This window comes from Staurois parvus, unplaced genomic scaffold (assembly GCF_062004578.1).
Source record: "Staurois parvus isolate SC_StPar_1 unplaced genomic scaffold, SC_StPar_1.0 ptg000001l, whole genome shotgun sequence".
NCBI lineage: Eukaryota > Metazoa > Chordata > Amphibia > Anura > Ranidae > Staurois > Staurois parvus.
Genome location: NW_028317797.1, coordinates 6,625,652 through 6,646,921, shown reverse-complemented (window position 1 = coordinate 6,646,921; position 21,270 = coordinate 6,625,652). Strand labels below are relative to the sequence as shown.

The window sequence follows — 21,270 nt, the reverse complement described above, 5'->3', positions numbered from 1 at the left end:
GAGGATATCAAGTGCAGAGTTATCTGGGAGGATATGCCCAGTCTCTAAAGCTTGTTTGACTCTTTAGCCATACCAGCAAAGAGTCCATTCCATCTGGTGAGTGGGGATTGGAACATCAATCACGGATGGCATGAGTTTGAAGAATTTTGGAGAACTGTTTTTGGGATTGAGCACAATTTATGTTTGAATAATAGTCTTTGGACTTTATTTGGACTTGTTTTCATAATATTTATTTCAAATTTTTTTGCGCTGTGGATTGTTTATATTTTTGTGTGACAGTCCTATCCAGACCGCCAGCCAGCCACTGCCCACCATAGGTCCCCTCCACCTCTCCTCTAGAGAGATTGGCTGTAAGAACCGAGAGGCATCCTAACAACCAATAATGTCAGGTACATGCCCCACCACCAGCATTTCAGGAGAACAAAAGTGTAACTTCCTCCGTCCAGACCTGAAGAATACTCCACCTCCTGGCTCCTACCTTGTGCCTGCCTGGAGCTTGAAAGGTACAGGGGCACTCTGATGTTAGAGAGAACTCTAATGGGGACACCTGATTTGAAGGGTTACACTGATGGGGACGCCTGAAGTAAGGGGGCAGACTGATGGGGACACCTGATTTAAGGGGGCAGACTGATGGGGACACCTGATTTAAGGGGGCACACTAATGGGGACACCTGATTTAAGGGGGCACACTAATGGGGACACCTGATTTAAGGGGGCACACTAATGGGGACACCTGATGTAAGGGGGAACACTAATGGGGACACCTGATGTAAGGGGGCACACTAATGGGGACACCTGATGTAAGGGGGCACAATAATGGGGACACCTGATGTAAGGGGGCACACTGAGGGGGACACCTGATGTAAGAGGCACACTGAAAATAAAAATGACTACTGAAATGCTATGGAAATTGACCATGGCTTATTTTTTGGGGTATATATGACTATATACTGAGATTTGAGTCATAGCACAAACATGAGATGTGAATTTCTACTGGAAAAAAAAAATTACTCACTGGACCTGCTAAAAATTTTAATTCAAGACCCCTGCTGTCGATAGACATATGTTATCTATAAATATATATGTACAGATAACATTTGTCTGGTCCTTTTTAACTTGAACTTGAGCAGAATATTAGAAAATAGAAAAAAAAACAAGCACGGCAGATTATTTTGCAAACAATGATTGAGTAAGTACCTCATTTAACCTGTAAATACCCAGGGCATCTTGATTTAAGCACTGTATTTGGCTAATCAGTGTTCAGCTCCCACAGTTAAGCAGCAATCTGTGTTTACTTGCCTGCATTTGTTTAATGGGCGCTCTCAATGAAATAACTTTTGTTTGATTTTTCAAGCAGAAGTTGGCAGTAGTCTCTCTATAATCAGACTGTCTTTTGCGCTGAGAACAAAGTGGTTGGGGAATTCTAGGTATGCACTGAATGAGATTTCTGGGTTTTAACATCTGTCTCACATCTGTGCAGGCACCAGAAAGATCTCAAAGCGCCTCTCTATGATGCAATGTATGCATGTGTCTTTGGCCCATAGTGAGTAATTTGCAGGACTCTGAAATCAGACTCTCCTAGTTAGTTATGCTAAAGTAGGTGGGTAACAAATTTAAGAATACATAAATGGAACTACTTTTTGCAATTCAGATTACAAAAAAAATGGAAAGTGAACTTCATAGGCAGTAATATAGAGGATCATGCTAGTGACCTCTCCTAATAATCTAGATGTCTTGCTGCCATGCTAATCCAACAACTTCAATATTTTCACAGATCAGGACTTTTGTCTTCATTATGGATTTCTAATCTGCTTGCTTGGTCTGGGACAGGGACTTGGAAAATGCTGAAGCCAGAGTAAGCCAAACTTAAACACTTATAGGAATGACAGCAACAGCAGCCCCCATATTCTCAACTTGAAACAAAGAAAAAAAATTAATTTCTGTACTAAATCTAAAATTCTGCTATGCAGTATTATATTGGAGGACACAGACCCTAGCTTTCAACATGTCGGCCTACAGGAGATTATGCAAAACAAAAAAGGTCAGTTCCTTTTATACTTACACCTGCTCCAGAACTCAGTTGTAGCAAGCAGTGAATAAGCAACAACAGAAACTGGCCAATGTAACAGAGTGTCCCCAAGAAAGGTGAGGGGACTGTATCTTTGAATGAAACTTACATGGAGTACAAAATTCCTAGTTACGTCAGTGTTCATTAGAGTCTCTGGTCTTTCAACATGTGACATGGCCAAAATAAGTCCACAAAAATGAGAAGTAGGCAAGTACCTACAGAAAACTTACATCAGAAATGAACATTCAACATTTATACTTAGCAGAAGAAAAGGTGTGGATGGAGGATTAGGTATCAGATTTGCAAAACAGGAACAGCAAGTCTGGCATCAGAGATCATAAAAATTACTTACCACCCTGGGACAGTAAGAAGTGATGATCAGAAATGATGGATGCAAGGTATAAGCTTGAGAATGATTAATAACATCCATTTAGACGTGGCTGTACTAGAAGGTGGAGCACCCTTCTGGGGGCCATATGGGATGATGAACAGACAATCAGTCTTCCTAAGGGAAGCTGCAGTAATCAGAATCTCTGACAGCCATTAACACATGGTGGGCCAGAAGGGCAATTTCATTGGAATGGATCAGAGCTATACAAAAACAATGAAATACAACATCCTCATTAAGGTGAAAAGAAAACAATGCCTTAGGCAGAAAAAGTATGTGTGTATGGGTCTCAAGACTATTTTATCCATGTGAAAGATGAGGAAGGGTACCTTGCAGGGACTTGCAGATCCAGCCCTGACCCTAGCTCTGCTGTTGATGTTGGAAAGTCTGTATAGCTCCCTCTTGTATACAGAAAGCTTGACATAAAATTACCAGAAGTTTCTCACAGCTGCCAATAACATACAAACTTGCTTTTAATGTTTGAATCTGACTGATGCAGAGAGAGAGAGGCTGCCCACCTTCTACCCATCTATGGAGATATGGGTGCATAGTTTGCAAGAGATTAAACTCTAACAAAAAAATAGTAAATTAAAAATTTTTTTTTAAAAAGTACATTTTCTAACTTTGACACTGTTGCTGTTTAATGGGTATTAGTATTTAGGAACCCTGTCCTGTGCTGTTTTCCCTAAATACATTTAGAAAGTGTGGTTGTTAGGCTGTAATAGGCCTGAGCTGCTGAAAGCTACATGAGTGGATTGTTTTTGCCTGATACTGCGGAACAGATTCCAGAAATTGGAGTGGACAGGACAATCTTTGAGTTATTAATATATATCTGACCCAACTAATCCCTGATGTTCTTCTTCAAAGGTATGGTTTGGGAGATTATAAATACTTGGGGTATCTTCGCAGAGTGTTCCTTCCCCTCCAGGATAGGATGTAGGTTTCTGATTATGATGTTTAGAGCAGGGTTTCTCAACCAGGGTTCCATGCAAACCTAGGGTTCCTCTAGAAGTTGATGAGCAATATCCACTTCACAGATAAGTTCCCACTGACACCATTGATCTTTTTAGCCATCTGTAATGACTCCAAGTATGATAGGCATTCTTCCCACTGACCATCACATTAATGTGTCATGAGTTGTAGATAAAGTAATTGTTATCAGGGGTTTCCTAAGAATGTAAAGTGTTCAAAAGGTTGAGAAAGGCGATCTCACAGCATATGCCAGAGGCCCCATAATTTGAGATAGAGCTGGAATGAATACTTGAAGGAAGCTGGGCTAGAAATGTATCTTCCTGCTAAAGAGTGTAGAAGAGGTTGCTAGAGCTGCCATCTTAACATCGTAAGAAGGGTTCATTACCAACAGGCTCAGAATTTTTGACTGCTACAAGAGGGATGGCCTGATTTGAAAGTGTAATTTACTGCAACTTAATAAAGACTGTGACTGCTCTAACGGATCATAGATCTGCCCGGCTGCTCTTACAGGGCAATTTAGGCTTTCAGTTCAGTTATTCTAGCTCTACATACATGAAGGATTAGACCCCAAGATTGAGCCGTTATCCAATTGAGTCACCTAGGTGCTGACGTTCACCACCCAGGTGTAAGGGGGTGCTACATGGAATGCTTTAATTTGTAATTGCTCTATAAAAGTGTCCCATCCAGTAACTTTGCGAATCTGCATGAGTAAAGTGATGACTTCCCAATTTATAACAACAGTATAATTAATTAAAAAAGCACTTTTTATTATTAGAGAGCAGCCATTAGCCCACCATGACTTTTGAGCTGCGTTTGTAACAAGATGGGAGACATCAGCAAGAGGGTGGTCTGTATCAAACATTTGTTAATACGGTCAAGAACTGCACAAGTGCCTAGACTTACATGACTGTGTTCTCTCTGAGCCAACATCTCCATTCAGGAAGTAGGTGCTGACCCTGGACAGTGTCTGAAGGAAGATGGTGCAATGCTTCAGATGAGAAAAACAGATGAAGGCATTGTCTGGGGGTGTAAATATGATCCAAGCAAGAGGTAATAAAACACTTAGAAGAGTTAAAATTAAACATTACTCGGCCTGCATGCACTTAACATGAATTTACAGTATATCTGATGCTAGGTCCACTTTAGGTGTTTTCTAGCTAAGCTGTAATGAGATTTCTTAAGTGCTCCAAACAAAGATCTACACACATGAAGAAGCAACCATATGTAACACAAATCCAGGGCTGCCCATTACTGTACTTTGTGGGACTTGCTCCACTCCACGAACTGTTATATCTTACTGCATTGAAAGTTACATCCAGTCCATAAAACCATTCCACAGCTACTGTATATCGGAGTATCCATAATAAAAAAAACAGGAGCTGCCAAAAGGATGTGCAGTTTTTCTGCTATGTCCCCTGTATGAACCTTGGTGTGATAAATAATTGCAAGAATTGCATTATTTTAAAGCTCAAGTCCTTTTTTCTTAATTTAGGTTACTACAGACTCACGTATTTCTCCTCATGATTGTATCACTGCCTACAGCAAGAGCAGAAAAATGTGAACCCAGCAATTAACAGGTAAGAAGAGCTTCATAAGCAGTCTGGAAACAGTCACTAATGGGTGAATACATACACCCTTTGCCATAATATCAACCCTCAGCAGTCAACTGCAAGTGTTTTATATTTTGTCTATACAACTAGAAAGGTTATTGTGTTAGGCCCATGTCACAGTTGTGATTCTAATGCTGGCAACAACCAGTGACAGAAATGATATGCAGGACAGGAAATGTCAGGAATGTCACTGGTTTCCACAGGTCATTTCCTTGCTGTCTGAGCAAGGTGTTGCTCTACCGCTAGCAAGTGACGCTCTGTAGCACTTCCGTCAGCATGGGAGCAGAGCCTTACTCATCTGGCCAGCAATGGAGCAACCTGTGGAAAACTAGTATCCCCCCACCCTAGCTATACGGTCTTAAGGATTCTTCAAAGAGTAGAAGTGTCAGGCTAACAAATGAACTTACTTTTCTGCACTGGACATAGCAAGAAGAAAGTTAGCAGCAAAATTTCATAAAGGATATGCCAGGGTATGAATCTCTCATCAGATTGAGTTGTTCCTCCTCAGTCAGCTCTCAGTGCTCCTGATCCAGCTCCTCCTTGCTAGTCATCAGTAGTGTGGGAACCGGGCTGCCAATCCCAGACCTCATCTGCAGGGGGTCTTATCCTGTTTCCAAGCAGAACTCGGGGCCCTCCCTGCTTACCCAGCGGGGTCTAGGGCAGGAGTACTGCCTGTAACCCCCTTGCTAACCCAATGGGGTCTGAGTCAGGAGTACTGCCTGTAACCCCCCTGCTGACCCAATAAGGTCTGGGCTAGGAGTACTGCCTCTACCCCCCAGTCGGCAACCCTGAGCAAAAGTTACCCGGGCCTTATAGCATGACTATTTGGCCTCTGAATCATGACTTGAACCACTGTTTCTAAACCAAATATAACTTTTATTTCAAGGAAAAACAAAGTTTATGAACCTAAACTTCCACTAACATTCCAATAACATTTTAAAGTTTCACTCTTATCTATGTCTACTGGAAACGACAGATAGACTAATTGATAGTCAAATTAGATCTGAGCCTCTCATGACAAGGATCAGGGCCCAATTCTGTGCAATCTTCTCATTAAGTATTTCTTAGCACAAATTTGCATCTCGTCACACTCATTAATACCGCGCCACTGTGGGATATAATGAAACCAATAATTCTTGTATGCAAAATTGGGCAAATTTGCTAAATTACCTTTGCAATGAGTTATTCATTAGGTAGGGGACTGGAAGAGATCCAGAAAAAGCAATAACTAAAAGTTTTTTTTTAATGCTGGGCAAATTAAATTAGGTATAGAAAAATTTAATATAATGACATCTATGCTTTTTTTTTACCCATATAAAGTAATATAATTTTCATTATTTTTGGATCAGCATCCAGCAATATAGAAACTGGCCACATAGCATGAATTATTTTTTAGTTCCTTCATCTAAATTTTGCAAATGGTTATTTCATTTTGAAGTGATATCCATAGCTTCCATCCACAACCTTCTACTACAAAGTAATACAACTGTATGAAAATGTAACCAGGATTATATTAAAAATAGTTTGAGAGATTAAATAGTTTAAGAGAATAAAATCTGTTTTTTTTTTTTTTTTAAAGGTTTCATGAATGAAGAGAAAAGAATCCAAGAAGCGTTGGAACTTTGATGTGAGTTCATACAAAGGTGTACCAGGACAAAAACACTTGTAGATCTCTTTGGCTCAAGTTAGGTTACTCACAACAGACAAGGTTATATACCCTCTAGTGGGTACCCTAGCAGGTTACCAGGAAATCATGCACTAATGGAAGAAGCACCAGCCAAAAAGGATAAAAAAGTCCAAATTAATTTACTAGTTATTACTAAAAAAAACAGCTAACACGTTTCAGTGGTCATAAAAAAATCCCCCTTCGCCAGGGCTTCAGTTAAAATAAGACCCTCGAATGGACACAAAATAGAGCTTACCTGTGTGAATCTGTATAGGGAAGTGAATTGCTAGATCAGGAGTATTACTTGCCAGCAGTATCCATGTGAGCAATCAAGATAAGAACCTTCTTATCTTGATCGCTCACGCAAATACTGTCCATTAGGGGGCAGATGCAACATCAGATCGATGCTGCGTTCACCTATGTCAGTATAAATGTTTGTTTGTTTTTTTACAAAGTCCATACTTCTTGTTTAATTTAACATGACTTGACCTTGTCCAAAACGTGCATAAGATAGCAACAGTGCTACAGCGTAAGCACATTCTGGCGGACCTTTAAACTGTGTCGCTTAGGAGCCCCTCAGATCCTAGGACCAAGTTATACACAGGGTCTTGACGCTTCTTAAATTCAGAATAACCCTTGCCTCCCTACAATGAAACGGTCAACAGCTTAAGAGTTTATCACTCATTCTGCTAATGGCATTTAACAGTTGAATGTGAAGGTTAGCTTATTCCAGGAAAAGGAAAAGTTTAATCTTAACATGGTCAAGTCAAAACCCTGGAGCTAGGATCCAAGGGGCTTCTTCGCGTGTGCCAGTTTTAACAGTAGGGCATGAGCTGGCACCACAAGGTACTTACATTTCAGAAATGAACATTTTTAGGCTAGGTCTGGTTCACTTTAAGTTGCTAGGAGTGGGCAATTTTGGAAAAACATATGTAGAACATTTTCAGTGTCTTCATAAGTCTATCTGACATTCCACATGTGATGCATATTTAAACTTAGCCTTCTGAATATTCATTTTTGCCATAAGATCGCATATATATATACGAATAGTAACAAGGTTAAATATATGCGATCTTCAAAGTAAATCACAAAAATTCTGGCTAGCCACATATGACTTGATGTCAAACTGGGTCAAGTAAGTATCCTTTGAGGCCATAACTTGAATTTCAGACTTTGTAAAACACTCATTCCAACTTGACTTGGTCAATTGCTTCTCAATGAAAAATGGGAAGGTGTTAACCACGTGCATGCAGTTTTGTCCATCAGTTGTTTTTTGTGATCAGTTGTGGCGGATTCCAGGACAACAGACCTCAAACAAATGAGTTCCATTTATACTTGGCAGAAGAGGGACTGCACTGTCTCAGTCAGCCACCCACCAATACACTGGACAAATAAGAAATCTGCAGCATGCTCAGCAAGAGTAAGATAAAAGCAGAACTACCATGAGCATCAAGTGGAACATCTACCTCTTAAGGATGAACACTGTGCACAACAATTTTAATTTAACCACTAGCCTACAGGGCACTTATACCCCCTTCCTGCCCAGGTCAATTTCCAGCTTTCAGTGCTGTTGCACTTTGAATGACAATTGCGCGGTCATGCAACACTGTACCCATATTACATTTTTATCCTTTTTTTTGTGACCGATAGAGCTTTATTTTGGTGGTATTTAATCACCTCTGGGTTTTTATTTTTTATTAAACAAACAAACCAAAAACCACTGAAAAATTTTGAAAAAAAAAAAATATTTTTTCTTAGTTTTTGTTATAAAATTTTGTAAATAAGTGATTTTTCTCCTTCACTGATGTGCGCTAATAAGGTTGTAGTGATGGGCACTGATGGACACTGATGAGGAGGCACTGGTAGGTGGCACTGATGGGCATTGACAGGCATCACTGATGGACACTGAAAGGCAGCACTCATATACGGTACTGATAGGCGGCACTGACTGGCAATGAGAGGTGGCACTGACGGGTGACACTGAAAGGCAGCTCAGATGGGCACTGATATGTGGCATTGATGTGGCACTGATGGGTACTGAAATGTGGCACTGATGTGGCACTGGCAGGTGGCATGGATGAGCACTGAGAGCTAACACTGATGGACACTGACAGGTGACGCTGCTGGGGCTACACAGATCATCAGGGCACACTGATCATCAGTGCTTTGATGATCTGTGTACATGTCCCCTCCGAGGAAAGGAATGCCGATTACCGGCTCTCCTCACGAGTGTCAGCGTGACCGCTCGTGAGGAGAGAAATGCCGATAACCGGCATTTCCCTGTTTACATGTGATCAGCTGTTATTGGACACAGCTGATCACATGACCGAGCCGACGTCTTCGGCTCTTTCCCTTGATTGGTGATCCGTTGTGTCCAAGGGACACAGCGAACCACCGTTTGCTGCGCTGTCGTGCTCCCGGAGCCGCGCATGCGCGGTTAGAATGGGAGGACGTCATATGACGTCCTCCCAGAACAAGAGAACTGGCTTGCGTCCGTCATTCTACTATATGGCGGGCGGGAGACGGTTAAATATGTTCCTAAATAAATCCACTTTGTATGCACCAAATGCCTTTGCAAACCCAGTTACCTTCTTGTAAATGTAGCAATGACATCATCACTGCGCTACACATAGCCTTTGCAGACAGCAGAGCGGTGGGAGGAATGAAATAGGCCCACCCAATACAGGCTGCCCACAGAAAAATTCAGGAGGGGGTGTTAGTCAACCTGTCCAAGGAGAAAGAGCAGCAGGGACCGATCTTTGTTAAAGGAAGTTCCTGTACAGAGATAAACATATACACTGGATTATAGTACAGGTCTGGAATAAAGACACAAAGCTAATTTTTTATTATTATTATTATACAGGATTTATATAGCACCAACAGTTTGCTCAGCGCTTTACAATATAACGGGAGACAATACAGCAATAATACAGTTCAATACAAGAGGGTTAGGAGGGCCCTGCTCCTTGGAGCTTACAATCATCAAGATTAAAATAAGAATATACATTAAGAGTACCAGATTTTCACAATGAAATCCAAAGACACCCTACTGGCTATGCCCACAAAACCACACCCTAATTTGTAGCCACACCAAAAATATCCTCACCCACAAAACCCACACCTGTAAAAATTGGTTGAAAAGGGGAAAGATGTGGAGCACCTAGCATGCCATGGTGAATTGTGGGTGTGGTCATATAGGGGTGAAAGTGGACAGAGCTAAAAAGTGTATAAATTAATAAAACCTGAACCTGTGCTGCTACGGGTCAAGAGTGTAAAGTATAGAGCGCAGGGGTCAGAATTAAGTAACGCAAAAGTTTCAGGGGTCAGGATTAAGTAACACACAGATTATAGAGATCATGATTCAGTAACACACAGGGTTCAAGGATTAAATAACAGACAGGGTTCAAGGGTCAGGATTAAATAACAGACAGGGTTCCGGGGTCAGGATTCAGTAATGCACAGGTTTCAAGGGTCAGCATCCGGGTAGGGGGCCCACGCGTGCCACCCTGCCCGCGCTGCCATTGGTGGCTGCAGAAGTCAATCACCAGGTCCCGGCTGGAGGTACCCGCTGGCACCTGATGATTGCCAAGTAACACTGACAGGGGAGAGACCTGAGTGTGTAAACAGAAACAGGTCTCTCTCCTGCCAGCAAGAACATGCTGCAGGCAGCAGAGAAATACACAGCAGCATATTTCCCTAGTAAAACACACACAGCAGATGTTGTAAAACAAAGCACAGCACACAGTTAACCCTTTGATTGCCCCCCAGATGTTAACCCCTTCCTGCCCAGCGTAATTAGCACAGTGTATGTGCTTTTTGTTAGCACTGTATTAGTGTCACTGGGATGTCAGTGGCAGTTAGTCAGTTCCCACCCAGTGTCAGATTGCCCACTGCAGTCCACCGTTACTAGTAAAAAAAAATAACAATAAAAATTGCAGTATATATACACCACCATTTGTAGACGCTTTAACTTTCACGTAAACCAATTCATTTACATGTATTGGAATTTTTTTTTAGCAAAGACATGTAGCAGAATACATTTTCACCTAAATTTATGACAAAATTTGATTTTTTTTTTTTTTTTTTTTACTGGATATGTTTTATAGCAAAAAGTCAAAAATAGTAGTTTTTTTTTTTTTTCCAAAATTGTCAGTCTTTTTTTGTTTATAGATCAAAAAATAAAAAGTGCACAGGTGATCAAATATCATTAAAAGAATGCTCAATTTGTGGGAAAAAAGGACATAAATGCCATTTATGTACAGCATTGCATAGCCGTGCAATTGTCAGTTAAAGTAATGCAGCGCCGCATCGCAAAAAATGGCCTGGTCAGGAAGAGGGGTAAATCCTCTGGAGGGCAAGTGGTTAAGTAACACACAGGGTTCAGGGCTCAAAATTAAGTAACACAAAGACTGTAGGGGTCAGGAATAAGTAACAAAGTACAGGGGTCAGGATTAAGTAACGCACAGAGTTCAGGGGTCAGGATTAAGTAACACACAGATTATAGAGATCATGATTCAGTAAAGCACAGAATTCAGGGGTCAGGTTTAAGTAACGCACAGAGATCAGGGGTCAGGATTAAGTAACGCACAGGGTTCAAGGGTCAGGATTAAGTAAAGCACAGGGTTCAAGGGTCAGGATTAAGTAAAGCACAGGGTTCAAGGGTCAGGATTAAGTAATGCATAGGGTTCAGGGATCTGGATTATATAACACACAATGTTCAGGACTGACCGCTTCCCCACCACCCTATAGTAGAACTACTGCTACAGGGTGGCAGTGCTGCACAAAATCACGTATATATAAACGTGATTTGCATTTCCAGTTAGGGGGCCCACGCGCGCACCGCCCTGCCTGCACCGCCATTGGCGGCTACAGATGTCAATCAGCGGGTCCCAGCCAGAGATTCCCCGCCAGCACCCAGAGATCACCGAGAAACACTGACAGGGGAGAGACCTGTGTGTAAACAAAACAGATATCTCTCCTGTCAGCAAGAACATGCTGCTGTGTATTTCTCTGAACAGTAGAGAAATACACAGCAGCATGTTTCCCAAGTAAAACATACACATCAGAAGTTGTAAAACACAGCACAGCACACATCTAACCCTTTGATCACCCCAGATGTTAACTCCTTCCTGCCCAGTGTCACTGGTACAGTGTCAGTGCTTTTTATTAGCATTGATCACTGGATTAGTATCATTGGTATGTCAGTGACAGTTAGTCAGTTCCCACCAAGTGTCAGAATGCCTGTAGCAGTCTGCCATTACTAGTAAAAAAAAATGAAAAAAAAATGGGGGGGGGGTAAATTCTCTGGTGGGCAAGTGGTTAAGTAAAACACAGGATTCAGGGCTCAGGATTAAGTAACACAAGGAGTTCAGGGCTCAGGATTAAGTAGTGCATAGAGCATAGGTCAGGATTAAGTGGAGTTGTGACGTCGCCACGCACCGCAACAGGCCGCAGCCATTTTGTTGGATGGAAACATTACATTGACACGGCAGTTTTTATCCTTTCAATTGTAAGTGCAATATTTAGAATACCTTGAAATATCTTTTTAAATTACTACACTATGAGCATTTACGCTTTCCTTTTGTGGTATTTACTGTGTAGAAAGTGATCTGCCATCTGAGATCTTATTGTCTAGATGATATCTCGTATACTATCTGGATCTTCTGGGACACTTATTTGGAAGCCTATGGTACATCTGCCGGGCCAGATAACTGCGCAGTCTGACCAATCCTTTGGGTGGTCAAATCCTCTGGTAAGAGGCTGAGTGATTGGGTGGAAGGTGACGGACTCTTTCTATTCTTTGGTCTTCACTTTTATGAAGCACCAGCATTCTGCAGATTATGTGGACTCTTATATATAAGCTTTTGTGATAATATGTGTATTATTGGCACATAATTATTCCACCTTAGTGGGGGACTGGTTATTATTATTATTTATTTTATTGTTATTTCTATATTAAAGTGCTACACGTTTGTTTTGTTTTTTGCCTACTGATTGTGTTAGCTGCTCCTTTAATTTGGTTTTAAATACCTAAGAGCAGGTTTTCTGTTTAAAACTAAAAAAGTGCGGCTTTTCTCAGTCATCTGCAGGAGCCCAGCATCTGACTGGACAGCCGGGTAGTATAAAGTAATGTAAAGTTTGCAGTGCTCAGGCTCCAACTTATTACACGGCAAGCATCAATCCAAAATGGCGTGGCTGGAGTGATCTGTGCATGTGCCGCAGAATTAATAGCTGTGCATGTGCAGGGGGCTCTAGCGGCAATTTTTTTAATTTCCACTTAAGAGAGTGATAAAGCGCAGCACAGTGGCTAAATGGTTAGCACTTCCGCCTGGCAGTACTAGGGTTGTTGGTTCAAATCCCAGCCATGGCATCACATGCCTGACGTTTGCATGTTTTCCTTGTGTCTGCATGGGTTTCCTCTGGGTACTCCGGTTTCCTCCCACATTCCAAAGACATGCTGGTAGGTTAATTGGTTCCTGTCTAAATTGGCCCTAGTATGTATGAATGTGAGTTAGGGTCCTTAGATTGTACGCCCCTTGAGGGTTAGGGACTGATGTAAACATACAATATATATCCATGTAAAGTGCTGCGTAAATTGACGGAGCTATACAAGTATCTGAAATAGATAAATAAAGGTTGGAGCCTGCACACTGCTAAGATCACAGTGCCTGGCTCCCGGGAAGAAAAAAAAAAAAAAAAAACAGAGAATGCCGTTTCTCAGTGATGGACTCCTCACAACAAGGACTGTACCTGGGAAACAGGGATGAATGGCAACTTTAATACACATGCCTCTTGTATTTAAAAAATATTTTTGCTGATCATGAAGTTTAGCTTTATTTATTAAGAGACAAAGCAGATTGGACAAATCTACATTGAAAGCAGTTTACACGTTTTCAGTTGAATATACAGAATACAACTTTATTAATTTCAAATATTTAAGTAATTATTATTATGACAATGCACCTTTAGTACGAATACATCTTTATTCGATTCAGATAGCCAAATAAAATATTAGTCTGACAACCAATCAAAATAAATGAGGTATGTGTCATAACAGCAAACAAATGTAATGTCCACATAATCAGCTGGCTTATTATATATCGTCACCTAATGAAAGTGATAATAGCTAGAGCACCGGTCAGTGAGCGTCAGACATTTCGAGATCCCCTGTCCAGAGTGGATCTAATAACAAAGCTTTAAGTGAATACAAGCAGACTGTCTTGTCAACATTCCGCACAACATGAAAGAAAAAAAAAAGTCTTTATGCTTGAAGGGGCGCTGTGTGAAATTTCCTCTACTTGCTTCCAGAAGCAATTTGAAAATTGCTTTTCTAAACAGCAATGCTAATAGCTGCTCAATATAATACCCTATTCTAAAGAGCAGGCAAGGTTGCCTTTCTCATCTTGTTCTCGATGTGCCATTACGACTCACAGGGTCAATCTGGGTTTAAGAGATTGCAGCCAGTAAGTAGAAATTCAAACAATGCCTGGGAAACATATCAATAATGACAAGTGATTTGAAAGAAAGAGTATGCATCCGGTTACGGATTGAGCACTTATCTCAATACATATCCTATCTAGCATCAGATTACTGGGGTGAATAACAAGGATAAAAACTGCATCAATTGTTCCATTTCATGCATGGGGCAAGCTAAACACATTATGTACTGATATTTCTCCAAATGTGCCTCCTATTATGTACTGAGCCATGTTACATCACTCTGCCATGGCAGAATATGCTCTGTACTTGCAATGCTGATACATAATCCATTGAGGTATATTTATAGAGGATAATGATTCTCTGATATATTGTAAGGATGGACAGCAGTTCTCATCAAGAACCACAGATTGTCTTCTTGGAGATCACATACCTCCAGTGACCTTTGCCCCAAATCTGGAAAAGGTATAGATATATTTAAAGGAATGGTTTCTGATTTTGCTGGAGAAAAGAGAACTGCTAACCAGCCATTTCCATGTTGGACACGCATCACTATTGCTAACACCTATATTCAGGGCAGCCATTAGAAATTGTGGGGCCACATACAATCTGCTTGACAGGGTCCCCTCATACAGCTTGCCTGACAAGGACAAACTGTTGAACTGATGAAACCTGTGGTACTTTTAATTAATCAGTGGGAGCCACTACCTGTAGGATTACTGTGCATGCACACAAAAGGTATTAAATGAGTTAATTCCCCCAGGACCCCTTGCTGAACTAATGGGGCACAGTACAGGAGGGAGGACTCTACAATTTGGATTCTCTAAATGAATGCAAAGCGTTCTCTGATTGGACAAGGTGGAGAAGTGGGGCAGTGATGTCGGAATGATGCCTGTGCTGAGCAGCCAACCCCTGTGTTCACAATGCACCACACCTGCCACTCAAAAAACGGGACCTTGAAGCAAGTGGAGATCAGGGAAATATCAGTGTCTACTTTAGTGATTTCCAGCTTCCAGGGGGCATTAGCCAGGTATGGTATATACAATGGGGAAAATAATTATTTGATCCCCTACAGATTTTGTACGTTTGGCCACTTACAAAGAAATGAAGGGTCTATTATGTTTTATCATAGGTGTCTTTTAAATGATAGAGACAGAATATCAACCAAAAATCCAGAAAAAACACATGATAAAAATGTTATAAATTGAGTTGCAGTTCAGTGAGTAAAAGTAGTATTTGATCTCCTACCAACAATGATTCTTGCTCCCACAGACTGGCAATGTGCTCACGTGGTACACAGATTAGTCCTGTCAATTTAAGAAGGTGCGCCTAACGTCAACTTGTTATGTCTATAACCACAGAATATATTTCCTGGGCACCACCATGGGCAAGATCAAAGAGCTGTCAAAGGACGTCAGGGACACGATTGTAGATCTGCACAAGGCTGGAATGGACTACAAGACCATCAGCAAGAAGCTTGGTGAGAAGGAGACAAATGTTGGAGTGATTATTCGCAAATGGAAGAAATACAAAATATCCATCAATCTCCCTTGGTCTGGAGCTCCATGGAAGATTTTGCCTCATGGGGTAAGGATGATCATGAGAAAAGTGAGGGATCAGACCAGAACTACACAGGAGGATCTGGTGAATGATCTCAAGGCAGTTAGGACCACAGTCACCAAATATACCATTGGTAGCACTATACGCCGCCATGGATTGAATTCCTGCAACACCCGCAGGGTCTCCCTCCTCAAAAAGGCATATGTACAGGCCCGTCTTAAGTTTGCCAGTGAACATCTAAATGATTCAGAGAAGGATTGGGAAAAAGTGCTGTGGTCAGATGAGACCAAAATTGAACTCTTTGGCATTAAATCGACTCACCGTGTTTGGAGAAAGAAAAATGCTGACTACAACCCTAAGAACACCATCCCTGCAGTCAAGCACGGAGGTGGAAACATTATGCTTTGGGGCTGTTTCTCTGCTAAAGGTACAGGCTGACTTTGCTGAATTGAGGGGCCAATGGACAGGGCCATGTATTGTAAAATCTTGGATGATAACCTTCTTCCTTCAGCCAGAACACTTAAGATGGGTCGTGGATGGGTCTTCCAGCATGACAATCACCCAAAACATACTGCCAAGGCAACAAAGGAGTGGCTCAGAAAGAAGGTGGCCTAGCCAGTCTCCAGACCTTAATTCTATAGAAAATTTATGGAGGGAGCTAAAACTTTGAGTTGCCCAGTGACAGCCAAGAAACCTTAAGGATTTAGAGAAGATTTGTAAAGACGAGTAGACCAAAATCTCTCCCGAGATGTGTACAAACCTGTTAACCAACTACAAGAAACATCTTACCTCTGTGCTTGCCAACAAGGGTTTCTCCACCAAGTACTAAGTCATGTTTTTTAAAAGACTATCTGACCACCGAACATCCCTATCCCTATTCCGAACATGACCTGAGCTATAGAACATTCTCTTTCTCTGTTTGGTGCATTACCAGCGACGTTTCAAATCTGATTGGTGGCTGTGAAAAACTTCACTGACACTCTGATGCAATCATATTTCTATATCTGAGAAACAGCAAGTAATCCCTTATTGGAAATACCTTTACTACAATACAAACAGATATGCAAAAGCTTAATTGTCAGTTATGCCTGGAACGCGTGGCTGTTGTGAAGCTCAAAACACCTACTGAATGTATTTCAAATTCAAGGCAGACATTGAGGTAAGATAGCTTGGAGATCATATATTGCCAAATGATCTATTCAAATGCATCACACGTGCATCTATTTGCACACACACTCCCAAAACTAACCTTATTCTGCGAAAAAGGCTGCTTCCATTTAAAGAAATCCAACCCTCCCCTATCCAAAGGATTTAATAAGGACTGAGTGACAAGTACAAAGCTGCTTGATGCAAGAAAAAGTAGAAAAAAATAATATACAAGAATAAAACCGTAATAAAAAGAAAAATCTACAGGACAATAAACAATGACTTTCAGGAACAGATATTCAGATACACAGTAAATCAAAGTATGATGTTAAATTTTCTGATTTTTACAATGAATGTGACTCCTTATGATAGAACACAGATATTCTAAAATGGGCGTAACTGAAGGATGCTGTTTAACAAGACAAACTTTGAATTACATTGCCATGCACATCCCTTCAGATTTATACACAGCAAAAAACGGGAACAAAATATACTTCAAAACTATTAACAAAAAATAAATACAACAATGACATACAGGCTGCATAAAACTGATCACTAATTTCCTTTGAAGGGACAGTATGATGTAGGCCTGTGACAACTATAGCTGACCATTCTGTGTCAGAATCAGGTGCTGATTAACACCGACCCATTCACACCATTATCTGAGAAACACACAGCCCAACACAATGTCCGCGTATAGTGGAGACATGAGAGACATATGAATCCATCTAACAGCTGTGGCTCCATATATAATCTGACAGTCACAGATATTGGTTAACTTGTGAGTGCTAAAGGACCTTCCTGTGTCAATAACATGTCACTGCAAGGCTAGTATTGCACTGCATGCATTTAAAAAAGTATATTAAAAAAAAAATAATATTCCATCCATATAGCTTTAGAGAAAAAAACCCCAACCCCACTTTTAGAGATCTGCTATGGGTACACAGCCTTTCTTCTGGAGATCTGCTATGGGTACACAACCTTACTTCTAGAGATCTCCTATGGATACACAGCCCTTCTTCTGAGGAGATGGTATTGGTATTTAGCCCACTTATGGAGAGGGGGTATGGGTACAAAATCCCAATTTTGGAATAGTTGGTAAGAATACACAGCCCTGCTTTTAGAGAGGTGGTATAGATACACAACCCTTCTTCTGGAGATGTGGAATGGATACACAGCCCCACTTCTGGAGAGATGTTGTGAGTACAAAGCCCCATTTTTGAAGCAGTAGCATGGGTACAATGCCCAGATTCTGAGGAGGTGGTATAGATATACAACACAACTTTTGTAGAGGTGGAATGGTACACAGCCCCATTTTTGGATAGATAGTATAGGTATGAATATACAGCTTCACTACTGGAGAAATAAGAAAGGGTACACAGCCCTATTTCTGGAGGGGGGATATATATACACAGGCCTACTTCTGGAAATATGAATACACAAAAACACTTCCAAAAAGGTGGTATGGGTGCAAGGTCTCCTGTGTGGAACTGGTGGTATATACACATTTAGGGATCCAGTAAAGTCTGAACAAGCAATGCATCTGTGGGATTAAAACTGTTCTTGGCAAGACAAAATTAAAATGTATGTTTTCTATGGCACAGCCCTACCTTTAATATGTTCTGGGTTTCATTCCACTTATTGGTCCATTCTTTAGTCAACTCTTCAACCTAAAAGATAACGGATAGGTTTCAGTAATGGCACATTTCATCACAGAAATGGCAAGAGGCCGCTCCATCCCAGCAAATAGTATGGATATCCATGAAGCAAGCAAAGCACCTCTTTCACATGCGACAAGTCCAGCACTGGAAAATACCCAGCAGCAATGCCAGTGATGTCAATATGTTGCGGAGTAAATTTGTAGCACACCATGAATACAGGTAAGGCAATCATGCTGAAGAATTTCTTAAGGCCATCCAATACTTTATCATATGAGCTTTGACTAAGGCTACTGCTAATCGAACACATCTTTCATTTCTTTCATTCAGCTCTGGGCAATAAATTACAGAAACCAATAAGTTTTCCCATCCACACTAGCTGCAGTTACTGTTCAGCTTAACATTTTCCACCCGGCTATTTCGATTTTCAGATCAAATTTTGTCAAATCAGGTGTTGTTGACAGAGCCATCCTTTTAGTGTTCCCCTTCTATGTAATGTTTAATAGGTGGCTAGAGAGTGGTGCTTGCCATGTCTAACCTTCTGTGCAGGCAAATTTCAGTGTGAATGGTAAACTAGATGTGCAGATGGTCCTAACAAAGGGTTAAAGATCTAAGGCTTGGGTGGTGCATAGTATGCTAGTGCACTTTTAAAATAAACTGCCCCTATGCTTGTCCTCTATTTCCACATTGCCATCTATTCAAAGCAATAGAAGCTGTCTACAGTGTCCTATGTAAAAACCTGCTCCAATGAATTAAATAAAAAGGTAAGAAATCTTCTTCAAAAAAAAAAATTTATAGGTATACTATGTAAATGAGAAGACACAAACATATATTGGGATGTCTCAAACTTGACTGTAAAGGTGGAAATACACTTAGATTGTGCGGTCTCTTATCTTCTTTCTTACAATGATAGGCAAATATGTACCCGTAGCCTTCCACTATCCCACTCCACCCAATTAATAGATAATGATTTTGGTTGGGGATCTTGGTATGTTCATTTGTAAGACTAAGTTCAATTAATGGCTCGCTACAGAAACTCAAGACTAGGGATTTTGATTGAATAAAGGCAAATGGACTATCCACTTTGAAAAGGAATAATCCCATGAGCTTCATGAATGAAATGAAGCTCTGATGACTTCCATAATCCAATGATATGCAAGCAAAATTACTATCTTTATTATTTTCCTTGCGGCAGATTGGGTATTCTTTGCAAAGTGAAATTTCACTGCATTCACTAAGCTCTAGTGAAAATTCTCTTGCACAGTGCAACTTCCCTTGCAAAGTGAACAGCCTATTTGCTTTTAGTAAATCAATCCCACTGAATCTAAAGCGTTTTTAGCAGAATGTTACTCAAACTACCTATACTACTACCCACCCAGTCCATCAAGTGTTTTAATAATCTTATTAAATCTATTTATTCATTTATTAAACATTCCAGCATCAGGAATTGCTGCAAGCTTCACCCCACATGGACACTAGTGACGTTTGTAATATTCCTCTATACTCTACAGGGAAGACTGAAGGAATGGGCCCCATATACAGGGAGTTTTTCCAATATGCTGCATTTAGGGACTGAAGAAACAGCCTTTATGTCTTCAATTTAGGGGAACGCTACATTACAAAGATAGAGATATTCAGTGTAGGCACAAGATGATCATATTGCATGGGGAACAATGGAAGCAGCAAAAAGAGGCAAACATATTAGCACCCAAAGATTCCTTGTATAACTGCATCTTCCATTAATCTGTAAATGTATGAGCATCTTATTCCATTGCAACTAATTACATTTCCATGAACTTTGAAGGCATATTGGGCAAGGTCATTTGCAGCTGGTTGCAATTCCTTACTTTATTTATTTGACATATTGCTATTTTCAGAATCAGGAACAATACACAATGCAGACATATGCTTGTAAGAAAGTACAATTACAATCTATTATAGCTGCAACACATAGTTAAAAATAAATAAATAAAAGACAGTGGAAAGCCTACTGGAGCTGCTGATGAAAATTCCAAAAGGTTCCAAAAAGAAAGTCTGCTGTATAATAACAGCCATATATTAAAACGAGAAGCAGCATATCAGCATTCAAACACCATAGCTAGCTGAGGCTTATAAATATGTGATTTTATGATCATTTAGAATATTTCAATGTCTAGAATGGGGAAGGCATCTCACAATATGGAAAGAAAGTCTCCCTACCAAAAAAGTGTTTTGCTGTTAAAATCTCATCATGAAATATTCTTTGTATAAAATGAGTGCTTCATTTCCAGCAAGTGGTATGCTCGACCTTTGAAGATCTTAGCATCAGACATTCACCTCTGCCACTTGCTTCTAAGTAATAATCTCCGGGTTCTGTGTTCTACCCCTGAGATCAAATGCTATTAGCTATAAATTATAAAGGAATTTCTGTGTGGAGAAAATTGGGGAAGACAACTTTAAAACTACTTACACGGGCTTCATTCTGTTGCAGTTTTTCTTCCATACTTAAAGCCGTTGGCGAATCCAAGAGTGCAATCTAGAATATAAAATTGAGACACATTTTAGTTCGCAAAGACACAGTTTGAAAAAATAAAAACTCTTTTTAGGTCACTGTAATGGCCACCACCCAAACTGTAAAACCTTTTTTTTCTATGCCGTTAGTTGTACCTGGGCAGATCACTTACCATGGAGTCCTGAAGCAAAGGAATCTCCATGAACTTTTATGAATGGGGCTATAAATGTGACGGGAGGAAGAGAGCTCAGTCACATGACTGGCCTTTCCTCCT

General features: G+C 40.6%; 1 protein-coding gene across 2 annotated transcripts in view; it reads right to left on the bottom strand.

The window, feature by feature from the left end:
* Nucleotides 1-21,270, bottom strand: part of KIF16B (kinesin family member 16B) — a 273,891-nt gene that overhangs the window by 154,417 nt on the left and 98,204 nt on the right. For both annotated transcript variants that reach the window (XM_089691598.1, XM_089692251.1), the window contains exons 11-12: nt 20,955-21,020; nt 18,458-18,517 (exon numbers count right to left, since the gene is read on the bottom strand). In XM_089691598.1, coding sequence (XP_089547724.1) covers nt 18,458-18,517; nt 20,955-21,020 — 126 coding nt within the window. The remainder of the gene's footprint in view (nt 1-18,457; nt 18,518-20,954; nt 21,021-21,270) is intronic.